This window comes from Phalangium opilio, unplaced genomic scaffold (assembly GCF_054372755.1).
Source record: "Phalangium opilio isolate 3A_F unplaced genomic scaffold, DU_Popi_V2 ptg000056l_1, whole genome shotgun sequence".
Taxonomy (NCBI): Eukaryota; Metazoa; Arthropoda; class Arachnida; order Opiliones; family Phalangiidae; genus Phalangium; species Phalangium opilio.
The window spans coordinates 4,139,865-4,159,959 of NW_028324175.1; the positions used below are offsets into that span (position 1 = coordinate 4,139,865).

The 20,095-nt window shown below is 38.6% G+C and overlaps 1 protein-coding gene and 1 long non-coding RNA gene across 3 annotated transcripts; both read right to left on the reverse strand.

The window, feature by feature from the left end:
- Positions 1–1,703: 1,703 nt before the first annotated feature.
- Positions 1,704–14,852, reverse strand: LOC149668054 (glutamate receptor-like). Its single transcript, XM_089840950.1, has 7 exons — positions 14,433–14,852; positions 10,328–10,415; positions 9,760–9,915; positions 8,301–8,562; positions 7,381–7,508; positions 6,055–6,277; positions 1,704–2,317 (listed from the first exon to the last, which is right to left on the reverse strand). Exons 1-7 carry the CDS (start codon positions 14,528–14,530, stop codon positions 2,187–2,189), a joined length of 1,086 nt encoding a protein of 361 aa, XP_089697076.1. The 5' UTR covers positions 14,531–14,852; the 3' UTR covers positions 1,704–2,186.
- A 1,385-nt stretch (positions 14,853–16,237) lies between these two features.
- Positions 16,238–19,160, reverse strand: LOC149668055 (uncharacterized). Of its 2 annotated transcripts, XR_016367924.1 has the most exons (3): positions 18,723–19,054; positions 18,416–18,650; positions 16,238–16,360 (listed from the first exon to the last, which is right to left on the reverse strand). It is a non-coding gene; the product is annotated as an uncharacterized LOC149668055 (long non-coding RNA). The 2 variants fall into 2 exon arrangements; XR_016367923.1 differs by lacking the exon at positions 16,238–16,360 and having other exon boundaries at positions 17,716–18,650; positions 18,723–19,160.
- Between the last annotated feature and the right edge of the window lie 935 nt (positions 19,161–20,095).

A 20,095-nucleotide genomic window follows, 5' to 3' on the forward strand; every position in this document is an offset into this window, starting at 1 on the left:
GATGATCGTATTCCGCACGGCGCATGGACACACATTTCATGTGAAACCATCGTTGACAAAGGTCGCCCTCGCAGAAAAGAGCCAATTGACTGTCAGTAACAGGTTTCTGGCAATGCCCACAAGGCCACCTCATAGTCAAGATCGGACCAGGATTCAGTTCCACGTCACCGCAAGATATCAAATGGTTAGTGGCGAAACTTCAGAAACCACATCCAGTAGGGCAAGTGTTGACGGAAGCGAACGAAAACGATGGGGCGAGCGTACGTGACCAAAAGAGTCCGCAGTGGAGTACGCAACAAAGGGTGCGTAGAAGTAGCTTAGTCCAAACACTGAACAGAGAAACTGAAGTACACGTCACCATATAAATGAGCGTATAGTAGAGAGAGCATGACCAACCCAAGAATCCGAACACAGTAACCCGTCCGTGTACCAGTAAAATACGCCTTGAAGACCTCAGGGAAGATTGGAGGCAGCATTTCCAAAAGCCACTTGTGCACTCAGCAAGTTTAGTAACAACAAGAAGTATCGAAAACGGTAGTAAAATAAGAATTTGGAAAAAAAAACTGTCGAAAAGCGCTAAGCCTAAAACAAGAGTCTAAAAACTGAAATTTACAAGAATTTAAGAATAGCGCGAGCGAAAAAACACGCGACCACGCGCCACGACAATCACGCGAAGGAAAGACCCTTGATGGAGTAGAAGCCAGTCTGGTGTCCATGTGGGATAGAAAAAAAACCAGATGATTGTGTTTAGAAGCCAGTAAGTACAGACTGGTGACCATGTGCGATGGAGTAGAAGCCAGTCTGGTGTTCATGTGGGATAGAAAAAAAACCAGATGATGGTGTTTAGTAGCCAGTAAGTACAGACTGGTGACCATGTGCGATGGACAAAAGACCAGATGATGGTGGTGATTAGAAGCCAGTAAGTACAGACTGGTGTCTATGTGGGATGAATAAAAGGTGGTGGTGTTAGAGCGACAATGGAGTAATAGGCAGTGTAAGTGGAAAACAAATTTCCGGGAACTATAAATGCGGTCCGGGAATTGAGAACACATTTGCTCCGATTTGCAAACTGCCAACGCGGTTCCCTGGGGTGTAACAACAGACAGACAGACACGTCGAAATTAGAGCCTCTCCGTGACATACGTCACTCGGAGAGGTTAAAAAGAAACTGCTGAGAGTGAATCTTCGTTGCCATCATGGAGAAAACTACGGTAAATAGAGCGGAGTGTTTTCGTTCATAATTAGCGTGATTCGAACTTTTGACAGTGTTGACAAGTCTGTCAATCGTCCATTGGAAGGATGACTTTATGTCTCTTGACGCGTCTCGAGTTACGCGTATCGTTAATAATGGTTTTATTGTTCATTGTTCTTCGCTTTTGCAAATTGCATATTCAATCGTATTAAAACGACATTAGTAAAATGACATGATAAGAAACATTACGTGCGTCACAATCGTATTATTTTTCCCAATTTTTATTGAACCATTGGTGAGTCAAGTCATTTTACCTTGATCGAATAACACGATCGTAACCATTACCATCGTCTTTTTCATTTTTATCAAATATTTGCAATTGAATTTAACAATAGAGTCGAATATTTCGGCATTTCATCTTGATAGAATGGCACGATCGTAACCATTATAAGCGCAATACTAATCGAATTATTAATTTATTCGAGTTCATTAATTCCCACATTAATTAACAAAGAGCGTAAATACAGAAATATGATAATTTAAGGTATTTTATGCGGTGCTATGACTATTACTATTTATTACTAATCAACAACAATTATTACATTACTTTATGAAATTTTAGGTAAAAGATTGATGCAAAATTGTGGAAGTTTATAGCAATTATCATAAGTTCATACGATATGTTCCATAAGTTTGTCACTGGTTACTGAGAGATTGACATGAAGTGACGTAGGTAAAGCGTAGGTGTTGTAAGTCTCTAGCATTTCGAAGTATAGGTAGTGTCATACTTATGTAACATATCTTATAAACTTATGCAATTAGATGATCACTGTGCCTTTTGATAACGTGGTAAAACGAGATACATTCTTCAGGTCTGGTCATTTAAGCATCTTTAAGCACCTGGTGAAGAGGTTAGAGAGTCTCTCTGCCAGAAAGACGAGTAAAGCCAGAGCGTGTCCGATGGTCAAGATGGCGAACGCGCCTTGCAAGTCCACTATGACCAAAGGTCTTGTCCCACTCTTTTCCTGGAGGTGGTCCGTGTCAAACATGCCCTTAATCCTTTCCCACTCAATCGTGTCCTTTCGGAACTTTTCCAGGATACCGCAATCCTGCAGACGAAGTACTCTAAATCATAAACAATAAGAATTAAGTTTTCTATTTAATGTAATTGTTGGCTTTTTAAAACCGTAGTAGAGAACGCGAGTGGTCGCTTGTTTCCGCACAGTTTTTTTTTCACATCTTAAAAACCCATAACCCATTTCCGCACAGTTTGCAAAACATTTTAAAAACCTTAAACTTATGATGCTGGTTCATTGGACCGAAAATAGCCAAAATGTGAGGTTTTATGATTATAAATTTTTTGATGCATTTTAACGACAGATTAATTTTTAATGCAGGTTTAACAAACAGAATTTTTTTACTTCTATTTTTAACAAAAACACACTTGGTTTACGTCTATCAATACACTTTTATTATTTCGATAGTGATATTGCAGTGGTCAAATCACAAGTTTGCATGCCCCTATTGTAACATAGCCTAACCTAATCAAAATCTAACCGAACCAAACCTAACCGAACCCGAACAAAACCTAATCAACAAAAAAAAAGTTTTATTTGCAAACTGTGCGGAAATGGGTTATCGTTAAATATGGTGAACTAACTTTTCAATGTAAAAACTGTGCGGAAATGGGCCATAAATAGTGTGCGGAAATGGGCCATAAAAAGTGTGCGGAAATGGGCCATAAAAAGTGTGCGGAATTGGGCTATGATTCTCGAAAATTGTGCGGAAATGGGCATCCCCGAGAACGCGAATCAATTAGCAAGCTGACAGCGTGCGAGTTTATACTCGCTGTAGCAAATTCTTAGGTTCATTAATTAAAAGTGTCTTTGAAAACAATGTGATAGGAAAAAGATCAAAATTAATTATCTAACAGATATTCGTTTGAAGTGACAGATATTTTAAAATTAAAATTGCCTACAGCCTACTACACGTATTTGAAACTCAAGCCGTGCACTCGAGCTTAAAAACTAGCGGATATTTTAAATCCTGAAAATCCTGAAGTTTTTCGTCTCTTGACAGCACGCACAAAGCTAGGTTACATAGAGACCTAGCTTTGTGCGTGCTGACAATCGATGTCGCAACAAGATATATACAGAATAAGCTGTCGTCCTATAGCTTGAAAACAAATTTTCTCACGCGCATTCTTTATCCCTGATGAAACAATATTTCAATGCTAATTTTAACTTAAGGTTTTTAGCAAGCATATGGTGTATTTTTAGAATTAAAAATTAAAATAACATTGCGCATTAATTAAGCAGAGTGGATGAATTTTTGAAGAGCTTACACCATATTGAGGGGAACTCGAAGCGGAGAGCCTTTTGGCACTTTGAAGATTGAAACAAAAGTATTACTTTACTATTAACCAATCACAGCTCTAAAAGGGAAGTTTTCATGTTTTTCACCACCAATTGACAGCAAGAATTGATCACTCCATTCAAGCAGAAGTTTATGACTTTTTCCAAGGAAAATGGAAGACTCGCGGAGTTTATATTCGAAACCGTCAAGCTCTGGTACCGATCAACTTTCTACCTAATATTAGCTCGCCAGATACGGTTAAGCGTGGTCTGTAATTGTGTTTGAAAATAGAGACGATCCAAGAACTGTTTCAATAGATCTTCCTAGATATTTTGATAATAAGGATATTGTGGGGGGGGGGGAAGGATGGTGAGTGAGATTGGTCATGGCCCACTTGATCACGCACCCACGGACGCTAGCTTTTCGAGATATAGAACCCCTTCAAAGACTAACCATGTATAAGCGCGAGTTACTTGATGTTGATTTCGTATTCCTTTGAATTCAAAGGAACCCAAAAGTAACATTAAAGGGTATGGGCAGCTTTAATTTCATATCATATTTTTTATCTAAAATAGACTAAACTTAAACTTTCGAGTCTCTTCTTTCTAAATATCAAGTTTTTAATTTAATTTAACAAACATTTCTATACTTAAAATTAATTTAAAAATCGCCAAAACACCGTTCTGGAATATGCTATACCCTTGGCTTTCCAGCTTGTTTTTTGGGGGATTGACGTCAGACAACGGAAAAAATGGGAGTCCGCTGAGTCGGCGGACTCCCAATTGATGTTATGTGTCGTCTGCTACTATTTACGGCTACCGGCCCGCCTTAAATCTTTGCTTGTTTAAAGCGTGTACTTTTTAGTTTCTAAATTAAATATAAAATAAATATCAAATATGTCTATCTCTGGCTCCTGGGCAATTACATCTGGTGGCTGGTTAACTCGCGCCTCAGGTTCAAACTGATAGGGTTGAGCACCTATTTCCGTGTATCCTACGCCTAACAACAGCACCCTCCCCGTCAGACTCAGACGAACCACTTAAGGTAATCGAAAAATCCGACAAACCATCGACAGGATTATCCGACTCACTACTCGAACTTGAAGACATTACAGGCTGAGGTTAATTAACAAACTTTCCGCAAAATTTACTATGTAGGTCTTAAATAGGAAACCGTTAAGTTTTTATAAGAATCAATGCAGACGACGCTTCGTTATACGATAGTAGTGGTGGGGACTCCGGGACTCCCAACTGAAGATTTATTTTTCCCCGAGTCCCGATCCAAATACCCCCTAGTGAAATGCCTGTTGCTGACGTCATACACATTGTTAGATGGCGGCCTATTTTAAAAAATGGGGGTAGGAACTCTACATATTTAAATACATATTCCGAAATAACTACTAATCGGAGAGTTAAAATATTGATATTTATCAATTCTTTGAAAGAAACTCTATCTTTTTTTAAATGAATGAAAGGTTTTTCAAATAAAGCTGCGCATACCCTTTAAGTTTTATGGGCGATTGTACGTTTTTGGGATAAATCCTCTGCCCTAAAGATCAAAATGATCTTAGTCTTATACATTCCAGGATAAGAGTGATCAACTCACGCGTCAATGAGTGCTATCAGAAGTAAGATAAGGGACTAGAAGTATCGCGGTAACCGAATTCTTCACTTGGCGAAAGTGAATATTCTTGATAACACACCAACGGTTGGCCCTCTGGTAGCGGTTTCTGAATTCCCCCAACCCGTTAGACGCTCGCGGCGGTAGACGGCCGAACTAGATTCAAGCACCCGCGTCCGTGTTCCGCGGCTTTAGGTTGAGGGGAAGGGGGTAGGAAGTTTTTTTGGATCTCGACCAATTTTTTTCTCTCTAGTGGAGGCGCGATGGAAGCGGCATAATATCCTCAAATTTGTGCCAGGATCTATTACCAATGTTAGAGCACTTTTCTTCCCTTATCTTACTTCTGGTGCTATACAAGGTACTAACGCCAATTTCATCTTTACACGACAGCTTCAATTTAACTACATCGTATTACCAGAAGGGGATAATAGAAGAAGAATGACACTCTGTTTCCTCTTAATACTTTAGTTAACGTCTTTGTTCCCAGGCTTACCCATTTTGTTTGCTCTACCGCTCATCAAACTTCAGATGGGCATCGCAACGCAAGGTGAATTCTATAACTGTTTGGCACTAAATCCCCAGCAAGCAATCAACCCTCAAACTTTGATTGTCTTGACATGGGACAAAAATCCACAAGCGCATGCGTCTGACCAAATAGTTAAAGGCTAATAGAGTAATGATGAGGGAACTATTTATCGCTTATGTGACTCGGTTTAGTAACCATGCTCCAAATGTTCCAATGTTGGGAAGAATGGCGTTACAATTACCCCGATTTGTGGTGCACTTCTCTCGAAGAGAAGTATTATATACTTCTGGTAGTACCAGATCCCCGGGATAGACAATAATAATTTTCTGAAAATGGAAAGTGAAGTTACATGTTTGCTTACCAGCGTGTCCCAAGAAAGTGTTAAAGAGTTGGTCACTAAGAAAGTGAAAATTATGTTCTCCCAAGCGAGCGACCGACCCTTGCATGTTCTTTCGGCCCCAACCGAAGGCATACTTCCCGTGCAAGACCTTCAAGACACCCGATGGTACCGATGTCGCCCCGGAACTGATCAGGTCTCGTCTGACTCCGTCGCCCAAATGACCCAAACGGCCGGTACTGATCGCCTACAAGTAAACGAAAAGCATTTTAAGCCTGGCGTCGGCTGCTTTCAACAATTCGCAACGGAGTCCAATTTTTTGGTTCAAAGATGTTTTCCGATTGTCACGTGACGTTTTTAATCGAACCTTCAACGAATCAAATGGCAAGGGAGTACGTTATATCTTAGTGCATCCGTTTCGTAATGGCGACTAAAGCATGGTTTTTACTTGACCGAAAAAACCTACTTTGCAGCTGGACGTCAAATGTCAGATTGGTTTTTTACGTTGTCACCATCGTTAAAGCGTTTTCACTTAGCGTAGTTCTCGCAAATAATGGAACCAATGCTTAGCAGATAAACTGAACGCTGCCAAAAAAAAATTTAAACTAATATCGCCACACCCAACGTAATTTCGGTCCAGCGTAACTATGTTTTTTCCCGTTGTCGCTTGACATCGGACGACAAGTGAAAACCATGCCTTATGATTTTTACGAGAGCTACAAAAACATTGGTTTGAAGAATAATTTTAAAAATATGTATAAAATGCTTTTTGAACCCAAGATTACTATGGAATCATTACTGCTGAGAATAAACTGAATCGTTTTCAAATTTAAAATTGGTTCTTCGCGAGTTGCTCGAAAGTACGCTTTTGTAATTAATTTTTAGCAGCAGACGCCATTTTGAAGAGATCTAGCAACGCTAAAAAATTTCTCTTAGCCACTCATGACGTATCGTGGCCAAAATAACCGCAAACGGAGAGAGACTGTATTTTTCCAGTTGCCGGTAGTTGAACGCAGCCCTCATGCCCCTTAAAGTATTAAACCTTTCGAAATCGAAACATAACCAACCAGACAGGTTATAACCACACTTAAAAGATAGTTTTAGGTCATGTTAAAAATAGGCGCTTTGGTGATACCAAAATTAAACGACTCACGAGAAAGGGAATTCAACTATATCAAGACAATTCTAAACTTCAAATAAATTTTTAAAGCTAGAACTTAAATAAGAGGGGTTATACATGTTTTTTTAGTGTACCACAGTCACTGAAAATATAAAAGCACTTGTCAAAGGGAGCGCTGTATTCACCTAAGCTAAACGTGCAAAAACTACTTTTATCCTTTTATGACTGACCTCTAAGGCTTGATGAAAGAAAGTGCTACGCAAACTGCCCGCAACTATCTTCCCTTGATGGACAGCGGTGGCTAATTGGTCAAGACTGTCGATCGGATCCTCCAAACCCAGAAAGTTCAAAAATGAAACTGCGCAAAAAAGACACCATAATTAACATAAACACAATGAGATAACAAAAAGAGAGACAGTAAGGAAAGTGGAGGCGACGCGTGATTCTAATTGCCTCTGAGCGAGGGGCTAGTCATTCGCCAAAATTTTGTACACCTGATTTCTGAATGTGAATTCCGTTGATTACTGAACGAATTCCTTGATTTCTGTGATTGGGATTATTTTCGGTGATATCCATAATCTTTACACTGATTTCCCGTTATTGCCGCAGATTACTTGTGATTCCTGTTTGAATTCCAACGAATTCCGTTGATTTTTTGGTGAATGCCGTGATTACCACTGGATTCATCGTGAATTACGATGAATACAGCAATTATTTCTATCTGAACTGATTACGATTTTTATTTAGGATTTTCGAGTTCCTCGATTGATTATTTGTGGTAATTTCGCGAAATGTGTGATTTCCGAGGTGATTACAAAATATTACAAGTAAATCATGTGATTATTTCTGATTTTCTCAAGATTTCACGTGATTTCCATTGATTATCGGAGATTTCTGATTACCTTTGATTACATACTAAAATGATTGTGATTACTGATCATTTTCTAAGAGTTCCAGAAATCAAGTAATCGATTTCTGCGGGTGTGTACACCTGATTATTTAAGTGACTAACCCCTCGCCTCTGAGACAACGATTTATTTTCGAACTTCTAGGGGTAAACTTGTCTATGAAAATCGCGAGTACGCGTGAAAACCGAATTACATCTACAAATTAATATAGCGAAATATATGAAATACATTTTGCTTCTTACTTAGTTGACCCGAAAAGGAGGCGTATTCGATCATCGAAAAGATGAGCCAACCAATCAAGCCGACTTTCATGGAACTGCGATCCAATCGCCTGGGTGGTTCGGCTCCGGCGTCAAGGAGGGCGCCGTATTCGTACCAAAGAGCCTCACCGAACGACCAAAAAAAACTGTTATTCGAGGCCTTCAAATCGACTAAGAATCGCACCGCCAAAAACTTCAAGAAAATGGCCATAGCGGGAAACAGGCACAGAATGCAAATCCATACCTAGCAAAGTTACAATAAAGAAATTTGTTTAGCCTTGATCTTTTAAACGCTATAGGGTTAGGAGAACCAAAGATGATGGGGGTTGGATGCGAAATCTTAGAGAAGCAGGTGCGCTAACTGTGGAACGGCTAACATTGGGTGGAACGCCAAAAATGGGGGAGGAATAGTCGGACTCAATTGTAATTGGTTCTTCTGTAGCCCTTCTGAGCCAATTACAATTGAGTCCGACTATTCCTCCTGCATTTTTGGCGTCCCACCCAAACTGAGTCGTGCCACACGTAGTGCACTTACATTTATCTCAGATTTCGGATCATCCCCCTCCCCCCATCATCCTTGGGAAAACTAGACGCGGTGGCGGCAAGGAAATCACGGCACGAGCAACAGGAGATTAGTAATCTAATACATCTTGGAACGTTCGAATTTCTTAGTACTGTTTAATGCCTTTAGTGTTGGCGGTAAATAAGGATCAGTTCATTTTCTGGTACAACAAAGTTACTAAAAAATTTCAAATTACTGTTTAAAGATGGACTTGGGTAAATGAGATCTCAGACCACTTAACCCATGGACAGGCAACTGAATAGGGGCTAGGTTTGCTTAGAGCAAAGACTGACACTAGCGCTGTGGCGGCGGATGTTGGAAGTTTTTCGCCAAACCATAGTAAAATTCGCGCCATTTTGTTTTTTGAGGAGTAGAGATCTCCAGCCACCGATATGGGGAGAAAATCTGACTAAATTATAAAAGTTAGTTGAATTTCATTATTTATTTATTTTAGCCTCTCCCTCATTAAAGATTCATAAACGATCTATCAAGTTAGTTTTTGTAAATATCACTCTGGTATTGTTTATAAAGTCTGTTTAACATTAAGCCTTGACTAAAATATATCCCGAACCATTAGAGACAAATTTTTCTTTACGGGACATTTGGCAACAAATTGCGGTCGGCAGACGCGTGAGGGCGCGTGCTACGCATTGCCATTTGTTAACGTGGGTTTAACATGGTTTTGCCATGGGTTAAGTGGTCTGAGATGAGATGTACTCTTTTAAGTTCACCTTTAATTTTCCAGTGGAAAAAGTAACTCTTTATTAGGTCTCTTTAGGACTAAATTATCTTTTGGATCACTAAAGCTTACCACGCACTAGTCCCTTTTTGCCAGCGTCCGTCCTATGATATTTCGAGCGCCTTTACTGGTGTACTTACTTCCAAGCTAAATGGTTTAATTAGTGCCAATGCTCTTGGCAATTCAAGCGGAGCGCGCAAAACGAAGGTGGCTTTGTCGTTGACATCTGGCTGGACAAAATCCACCACCAGACTTCTTGGGAAGCTGTTCTGAAGCGTCATGCTGAAGTTAACTTCCTAAATTATGGAGGTAGAGGGTAATTTTCTCTTTAAATTAAGACAAATTTCGTTAAAATCCGATAAGATTTCACCAGGGGTCACGTTTAGGCTTCTTTTATGATGACACAAAGGCACGAAATATAGCAATGGTTAAAATGTGTTGTCAACCCAAAGCCACTTTTAATTAACAATAAAGATTCTTAATTTGTCAAGTTTTTAAAACAATTTTTCTTTGAAATAAATGCCCTAAAATAACCTTTGAGAATTTGGAATAACTATACAGGAAGGTTAAATAATTTTAAGAATTTTATTTTTTTGTGAAATATAACTTTCCATAAATAATGTAATATGTGAGCGACAGTGACAAGTTTGTACTTAATAAATTAAAGGTTTGGGGTTTGTGTGTGAGATGTATAAAATTCATCTTTACTTTTCTTTGAAGCATTCCTACGACTCCAAACCATTTGCCGCGTTTCTTGAATCCGAAACTTCGTTCTTTCGACAATACCAACTCGTAACTGTATCCATTAAAAAGACTAGTAAGAAACGCATAGCTCTTTAAAGGGAGGGTGAAGAGGAAAATCAAGTGATTTTTTATCGATTCTTCTACTAATTAAAAGACCATTCTGCATACTGAAACATCCAGGAAATATAGTCTCCGAATGATTTTAAAATTCAAATTAGGTACAGATTTTATGGATAATTTGAAATAAGGACCTCGCGTAACGCCCTGCCTTTCTCTTAACAAAATTTCTTTTGCACACTCTACATCTCGCGCCACGATTGTCACATCGCGAGTATAACTTTAATCCAATCTCGCGCTTTTTACCTCTCCGAGTGACGTATGTCACGTGAGAGGTATTACACCGGCCGTGTCTGTCTGTGTGTGTGTCTGTGTGTCTGTCTGTCAGACCCCACGTGACCGCGTTCGCAGTTTGCGTATCGGAGCAAACGTGTTCCCAATTTCCGGACTGCATTGACAGTTCACGGAAATTTGGGTTTGTCTCCTCTGGCTATTCTTCTTGAGTTCCAACACCACCAGCTTTGGTTTTCGTCCACTCCACATGGACACTAGTCTGTACTTGCTTGCTTCCAAGCACCACCAACTTCTGTTCTTCGTCAATTTCACCTTGACTTCAGCTTCTATGCACCACCATCTTCTGTTCTTCGTCAATTCCACATTGACACCAGCTTCTATGCACCACCATCTTCAGGTCTTTTGTCCATTCCACGTGGACGCCGGTCAGTACATTCTGGCTTCTTTTCCACCGTCATCGTTTGGTTTCAAGATATACGCGGCGAGCGGCTAGGGTTACGAGAAACGTCTAGCCTCCCAATGGCAGGGCTTCCACCATCGGTTCACGTGAATGCGTTTTTATCTATTATTATAATGGAAACGGATCGTATATATACCCCAAAATTTGAAGAAAGCGGGCAAGAAGGGTACCCTTCAGTTTAAACGTCAATATTAGCAAAGTTTCGAAAGATATTATGAACAACTTTATTTTAAACGATTTAACTATTTTTAAAGTTATTTACTGGCGATTAAAATAATTAAAATTAATTATATTTATTTAAATATTAAAGATAAACCCAAGTACCGAAGTCGTTAAATCATTGCCTCCTATATCTATCAAAGCCCGTGCATTGCGTTATATTTCCTACAATGCCTCCTCTATCTATCATGGCCCGTGCATTGCGATATATTTCATTCATTGCCTGCTATATCTATCAAGGCCCGTGCATTTCAAAACAACAACCAAAATGAGAAGCTCCTCTCAAAACCATAATAATTTCTTTTTCTCTACTAGTGGCGGTAGAGAGGGGTGTAGACTGTGTATCCCTTCCTCTGGGCGCGCTCTTGCGAGAGGATATACTGTACGCGCCCAGTAGGGGGATGACACTGAGCTAAGAGATAGAAGGGTATGACGTTAGCATACGTAGTACTGCCATTGATGAGGGAACTATTTATCGCGTATGTGATTCGATTTAGTAACCTTGCCCCAAATGGTCTGATGTAGGCAGGGAAAAGGGAGTTGAGATGGATTGGAAATGATGATGGGCGACCTGCGGCACCGTATCTCTCCCAATGTACCTCGCGCACGCCCCTACCCTTCGGTAGGCGATTGCTAAGTGCTGCCGCGTAGCGCCATTTTATTTGTACGAGAACTAGCTTCTATTTTTAAGATAGAGGGAGCGCCCTTTATAATTTTGTCCAGTACGACCCTACCTAACCGCTGAGGATGCTGGGAGGACTACGGTGCCGTAGGTGGGGGTACACAGGCAACGCTATAGGTATGGGGGTTTCCACTCCATTCCTCTCTCCTTCAAGATGGAAAACCCATACGCCGATTCGCGGTGCAAGTGACAGTGTTGCCAAGCTATGCATTTTCAAAACCACAAGATAGTGAAAAGTTGCTTGTCCACTTAAGGTAAATATAATTAGTCTTTGTCAACTGTTACCGTTTTCCTACCCCCATATATGGAAATTATTCTATGAATAATGTTTAACTGTTTTTTCATACGCCCCCCCCCTTAGTTTGAAAGAGACCTTTTTTACAAGCTGGTGTTAAAAAAATTCAACGGCGCAAAAAGTATTTGACTATCTAAGAATATTTTTTAAATATAAACAAATGCTGTTAAGTTTATACGCCCCCTATTTGTGAAAGACCTTTTTTACGTACTTTTATCATTCTTTATTTGAATTTCAAAGCTAGTACTTCATAATTCAATCTTCCGTAATAAATTTCTTCGGAAAATAATATTTCAAAAGGGGATTGCTTTTGCGGATTTTTGTGAGTATTTAACTGAATAATAAAATGGAGGAAGATAATAATTTAAGTAAAGAGGAAATCAGAAAACGAAAGGCAAGGGAAAGAATGAGGGCAAAAAGGTCAGATCCCGAATTTAGGAAACGCGAAAATGAAAGGAGAAGAGCGTTAGCCGCGGAAAAAAAGGCTGTTTCTGGAACAGGTTCTAGCACACAAAATGTTGGTCCTACCACGAGGCCAGTTGGCCATGATCGTACGAAAGATAATGCATTAAATAAATGTTCTATTGAAAGTACTGTAGGCGTAGGCATATCTATTAATAAGGAACCCAATAATGTACAAAATGTTAATGCTAATATTAGTGAAATCATCGAAAGCGATGAACAAGTACGAGCCTAGCTTATGTGTGATTGGGTTGTGGCTTCTATGTTTTGGGGACATTTGCTTTTTGTGTGGCGAGGTATGATTCAGCTTTGATATGGACAAATGTTACAAATCATACTGGTAGACTAAGAATTCGGTTGAGGTATAGCGAGAGAGTAGAGTTTCCACAGCAATTGAGAGATAATGAAAAGGCTTGAACAATTGACTATTTTAAAATTGAATTCCTGCACTTGCAAAGAATTAAAAAAAGCGATAGATGCATATATTTAGGTTGTTTAAGGGGTAGTGATAGTCATCTCCACTCGGAGAGGTAATATTTTGGCTTTCCCAACTTCTTTTATTCGGCATGGAGCGTGCCACGAGAATTTTATTAACAAAAAGGCAGGGCGTTACGCGATTGGTCGGAGGTCCTTATCTCAAATTATCCATAAAATCTGAGCCTAATTTGAATTTTAAAATCATTCTGAGATATTTTCTGTATGTTTCACTAAGCAGAATGGTCTTATAATTGGTGGAAGAATCGATAAAAACTCACTTGATTTTCCACTTCACTCTTCCCTTAACAGGATTATTATTTAAGGCAAACAGAATTAACAATAAAGTGAAACACTAATAAGAGTGAACACTAATATTTTCGATTAACTTTCTGTCGTATACATGCGCGATTTATAGGGCAAATCGAATTATATTCAACAGGTTTTCACTATGAAATCTGCCATCTCTATAAGGCAAAAATAATATATTCTACTCTTGCCTTCGTTTCTGTAATCCTATTTAGCAGAATTCTCATTGGATGGAAATCCCATTCAGCCGAACTCCCATTGAATGGAAATCCCATTCTGCCGAAATGTGCCAAAGTATTTTTGAAATTTGAGGAGTGACGGATTTCAAATCAATGGGATTTATGTACTATAATCCCTTCGATATGATAAGAATTTTAACGCTGTTCACCGGATTATGACATCTTGTATGTTCTGCCCTTTGAACGTTATCAATGTTTAGGGTGAGACCAGGAATGGAAGCAATCGAAATAATGATGTTCGAAAGGTAACTTATTCCATATTTGAGTTGGGTTAGAGTGGAGCCTCCGAGATGAACTAGGCCCATGCGTGTCGCGTAGCGAGAATATTTTTTTAACCAATTTAGTTCGCCGTGGTTATACGCTTGGGGGCACTTATATTACCGTAAAATAAACAAAGTTCAACCCCGTGACCCTGTCGACTGCTTAGGTATTTGAGCCAAGGTCGCGGATTGTAAGTATACGTTTTTGTTAGAATATAGCCTAAACTTTAACATATGTCAAAGGGTCACTACCCATAGAGGGAGCTTTATACGTCAAAATTAATGACGTCACATTGTCATGCCTGTATTTTATCTCACCCAGTCTCACTCGCGTGTGTACCGGTAACCCTAACGGTGATGTACAATACAGTCTTTCTTAACAGTATTATTGTTGTTCCTAATAAACGTTTTTGCATTAATTTAATTAACTAAGCCATTGTTTTATTGCGTTAACTCGATCATCCAACAATGTGGTAGCAGAGCGTGGTTACCAATGTACGACTTTAAAAACGCAATAACGTTGGAAGGCAAAGGCTTAAGGTACGGTCAACATTAGTGCGTAGTAAACAAAAACAAAGATGGCGGACGGCAGTAGCACCTCACTCATGGGACAGATTACGAAACTAAAGTCAACCAATTGTGTCAATTGGCGGTTTGAAATGGAGATGGTCTTGAGGGATCGAGGTCTTTGGGATATTGTAAACAAGACAGAAACAGCACCTGACCCATCAGCGTCTGCAGATATCCGACAAAAATATAAACTATGGGTAGAGAAAGCTTTTTCATCTCTCGCTCTTGGCTTGTCTGAAGACATACTGTAGTGTTCAAATCCGGGGTAAATAATTAGTCGGGATAATTATACACTTAAGATTTATTCTACATTTAATGAAGGTTGGTTATTACATAGTACAGGATGGGAGCAACGCGTTTACGTTACCATCCAGAGCCGAGGAGAGAGCGAGAGTGTTTTCGCGTCGGGAGGTAGGCTCTAGCCTTTGATTAGTGAGACTAGCGCCATCTACATCTTGTATGGAATAGTTTACATGTGAATATGACAATACTCTCCCGTTAGATTTTAAGTTCGAGGTACATAATAAGTTAAACGCGAGAATTTAAAAGTTCAAAATAATACTCATAAAAGCCTTTAAGAATTTAGTTTTACATTTCTAAAAGGGACTGTGGTTGTGCACTTAATGTAATAATGTTGTTAAACAAATTGTAAAGTTATTTTTAAAAGGGCATCAACTATTTTGAATTTGTACTACTCTAAGGAATCAAAATTTGATTGTCTCAGAGTCAGGTTATCACTTGATTGTTAAATTTAGGCAATGACGTTTAAAGGTTTAGCCGTGTAGGAACTCGTCTGTTCCGGATAGGACGATTGGAGGTCTGGCTTGGTGTCTCGACTTCTTTTGCTATGGATGGAGGTTCTGCTGAGGACTGTCTTTCTGATGATGGGATTGGTACTTGTTGTACTATTGGTTCCGTCCCGCTGCGGGCAGTTAGAGATGGTGGTACCAAGGACAGAGGTGTCCCCAAGACTTAAACTTAAGACTTCCTTAAAACTTGTAAAAATTAAAATAAATAAGTTTAAAACTTGTAAAAATTAAAATTTTCAACTCTTCCCTTAACGCATTCTCCTTTTCCTTGAACACTTCTTTGTGAGGGTTATTCTATAATGAATTTAACCCAACATGACTCCGTTAGAAGTTCTAGGTCCTATTAGCTTTAGGCCTAATATAAAGCCATTTAAAACTAAAATGTAGATTGGTTTGAGATAGAAGCTTTAAAACCAATGTTTCAACGAATAAAAGAACTACATCTACATAGCCTTATTATTTCATACATATTCAATAATTCTAAAGTAATAACAGCTTCAAAATAAACAAACAATAGGAAAATGGAAACTAGCATCTTCCGTAATAGGGCAATGAACGTAAACAAAGTATACATTTCTATTGCTATTAAATTAAATCCAGCTGTGGCCTGTCAATAAGTAAGGGATATTATAAAGAAAGGCTTACCTTCTTTTTGTGTTTCTGAGCCACTTGTTCAAGCTGATCCAGTAGTTGGCCTTGAATCTGTTCATTACAACGCCAACTACTGGATCAGCTTGAACAAGATCCAGTTGTAATTGTTTCTGTTGATTAATTTTAATCAACTTTTCTTCTAATGTGTTTATCATCTGCAAAGCTGGTCCAGCTAGGCTTTGCTTCTACTCTAAGGCAGACCAATCCATCTTAGGCCTATTTTAAAAATTAATTGGTATAATTAAAACATTAAATCATAATTAAAACTCATTACTTCAAATAGTTACTTTAGGGTGGCTAAAATTTAGGTCTAATTATAACATTAAGTAAATATATTTACCTCTGCGCAACAAATCTTAAACTATTTTTTAAGCTTTAATTATTAACAAATCAATTTAATCGCGATTAAACGTTCAGAACCTTGTCGAGGAATATAATACTTTCCTCCCAGCGCGCAACGAGGCCAACGACACGAGGAGCCGTTTGATTTTTGTAGTTTAAAAAACAAAGATCACGTGGGTTTGAACTAGCCAATAAGAGCTCACTTAAGGAAAAAAAAACCTTTAGAGCTGGAAACCATCAGATCATCCTTCTTCTATTATCAACCCCTTCTGGTATGACCTTAAAAGCTACCAATGTCATAATGTAGAAGAGCTAAAACTAGTTGTTGGGGACTGGACAAAACCATTCCTCAAATATGGAAGCAGGAAGTGTCATGCCCTATTCCAAATTCCCTCACTTTCCAGGTTCAAGGCTTTTCCCTTGGCAAGTAATTTTTCCTCATAGATTTTCCAGTTTTAGTTGTTTGTTTGTAGAACAGTTTTTATTTGTTTGTAGAACAGTTTTTATTTCTTCGTGGAACAGTTTTATTTGTTCGTGGAACAGTTTTATTTGTTCGTAGAACAGTTTTATTTGTTCGTAGAAAAGTTTTATTTGTTTGCTGAAAAGTTTTACTTGTTTGCTGAAAATTTTACTTGTTTGTGGAACAGTTTTGTTTGTTTGTGGAACAGTTTTATTTGTTCCGTTCGAGGAACAGTTTTTATTTGTTCGTGGAACAGTTTTTATTTGTTCGTTGAACAGTTTATATTTGTTCGTGGAACAGTTTTTACTTGTTTGTGGAACAGTTTTACTTGTTCGTGGAACAGTTTCAATTGTTCGTGGAACAGTTTTTATTTGTTCGTGGAACAGTTTTTATATGTTCGCTGAACAGTTTTTATTTGTTCGTGGAACAGTTTTTATTTGTTCGTGGAACAGTTTTTATTTGTTCGTGGAACAGTTTTTATTTGTTCGTGGAACAGTTTTTATTTGTTCGTGGAACAGTTTTTATTTGTTCGTGGAACAGTTTTTATTTGTTCGTGGAACAGTTTTTATTTGTTCGTGGAACAGTTTTAATTTGTTCGTGGAACAGTTAGAACAATTAATTTGAAAACGACTAGGCCTAGTACGATGGAATTATAAACATGCTAGAACCAATAAAAGAAAATTAGTGAAACCAGGACAAAATTCCCCAACTTTTAGGACAATTTTCAAATTCCCCAACTTTTATCCAACATTTCACACGTATTTTCAAAATCCCAAACTTTCCATGACTTCCAGGTACTAAGGCAAACCCGGTTATGCTTTAGTATGCTCCCCTAAACCGGAATAGATTCCCCATAATGACATTTGGGAAAGTCATGTCATGCACTGCCAAAGTTGCAAGTGACATTAGAGGATTATAACTTCTATTCATCCATTGAAAGAAAATATTAACTTTCAAGGTTCTGGTTGCATTACCCTTGATGTTCAGTCTTGGCTAGATAAGTGCAACTAAACCAAGTAACTTGTGGATGATGAAGAAACCTTTTGATTCCCCTGAGTTTTTCAGGTTTTTTCCCACACATTTTTACGGGTTTTCCAGTTTTGAATGAACCCTGATAGAGTAATGGCAGTACTACCTATGCAAACAACCTACCTTTCTGTGTCATCAAACTCTTAGGCGCCTACAAGAGCGTGCCCAGAGGGAGGGATACATAGTCTACACCTCTCTCTACCGCCACTGCTCTATTGCTTAATTGTCAATTGATTTTATCAACAGTAAGCTAATCTTTAAGCCCCATCTATGTCTGCGAAAATCTTATCACCAAACTAACAACTTACTAATCAACAAATATAGAACGCATTTTTCTTGTCACACTTATTATCATTATTGTTAGGTAATGATATTTTTAATTAAAACCCCCACGTAAATTTATGTAAATCTAAAAAGTGGAAATAATAAAATTTACTTACAATATTAATGATCTAGCTGTTGTGAATCCACATGTAATTTAGTTCAATAATGTCTTTAACAGAAAAAAAACACTTCCTTGTACTTTGAAAATGTTCAATTTTTAAAAGTTCTTCAGGAACTTCGCCACTTATTATTGACTAACTAAAGACGCGCGTTCTGGTCAAGATCTTTGTCTTTGGTCCTCAGTTCCCGCCCAATTTTGGGCTAACAAAGGCTTAACTTAAAAACTTGTTGCTAGAAAAATTATAACACTTAATAAATTGAATAAACAATTATTTTATATAGTTATCTTAGATGTATCATTACCATATAATGCTTTCGTTTTTGAAGTTTAAACGGTTAATTGCCAGATCGTGACTTTGACGCAAAATTAACTTTGAGAATCGAGATTCTGACAAAGAAACAAAAGCAAAACTAAAAAGTAGGCTTAAGCCGGAAAGAACAACCGCGCTGCTAGCCTGCTAGTCTCGCTGAAATCAAGGCGGCAAAAATATTTTTAGATCGATGGTGCGTTGGGTCCAAAGTTTTTTAGATACCGGAAAACCGGACGTTTAAGGTTTGAGAGTCTTAAAAAGCAAAATAATGGTTTGTTCGTGTAGTGAATCTGAACGCCGTCTGCCTTTACATTGTAGTTATGTCTAGCCCTAGTCTGATGCCGTTATAAAATAAATTTTTTGCCAATCAGTTATTTTCCACCATGGAGTATTATTACAGTAGGCGTAGCTACAATATTAGACTCCTTCAAGGATAAAAACATTTTCACTCTAGTGAAACTGCTCCATGGAAAATATAGATGGCAACCAGAATTCCAAGCAGAGTGGGAAATAAGGCGGTGGCACAGGGCAAATGACCAGTTTAAATATTGCCTGGACCCGTTTATAAATTAAATCGGAGGGGGGTCAGTGGTCCACGGGACCACTAATAAAATTCAAGGGTAACCAGACTCCAGACATTATCTCAACTATTTTAATTATCCACTTCAAAAGTTTAGCAGACGATGCGCTCTGGTTAATGGTCATGGACCAGTTTATTTATTCCAGACCATGGGGGGGGGGTTGCTGGCCCGACGTCCAGTTTTAAAAAAATCCTTATCCTGGATTCCTGATTCCAAGTCAGCCGTCCATCACAGGCTTGGAAATAAGGTTTATTTCTGAACTAGTCCTTCGGACCAGTGACCCCTGATGTCTTAAATGTGAAACTGGTCCCGGGACCAGTGACCCTTCCCCAATTTATTTTTCTACTGGTCCCAGGACTTGTGGTTGTTCTCTCTTCTAAAAAAATCTCTCTCGGCTTAGGGTTGTATACACAACCAGGGCCGGAAATAAGCACAGGACACTGGACATTGTCCAATAAAATTTTAAAATGTCCCATAATCTTTTTAAAACCTAAGGGGGTCACTGGACATTTTGACCAATAAATTTTCCGAAGTTTTGATAGCTTGACTATGAAAATGTGACACTATTTATGCACACGCCAGTGGACAATGTCCAATAAATTTTCCAGACAAATAGGGGGGGGGGTCACTGGACACATGTCCTATAAGAAATTTTTCTTATTTCTGGCCCTGTACACAACTGGACTCCTGGAGTCGAAATTTATGTTAAAATGAAAATAATTAAAGAGGTCCACATGACAATTTTTAATAAAAGTAGGAATTAATAAACTGGTCATTGGGACCA

Bases quoted from the DNA above. Each gene is read 5' to 3' on its own strand.
- LOC149668054 (XM_089840950.1), bottom strand. From the start codon at position 14,530: ATGCAAAAACGTTTATTAGGAACAACAATAATACTGTTAAGAAAGACT. The intron at 9,916-10,327 runs GTAAAGATGAAT...TCCATAATTTAG, and splicing joins TAGGAATGCTTCAAAGAAAA to GAAGTTAACTTCAGCATGAC. The intron at 7,509-8,300 runs GTAAGAAGCAAA...TTTTTTGCGCAG, and splicing joins CTCCTTTTCGGGTCAACTAA to TTTCATTTTTGAACTTTCTG.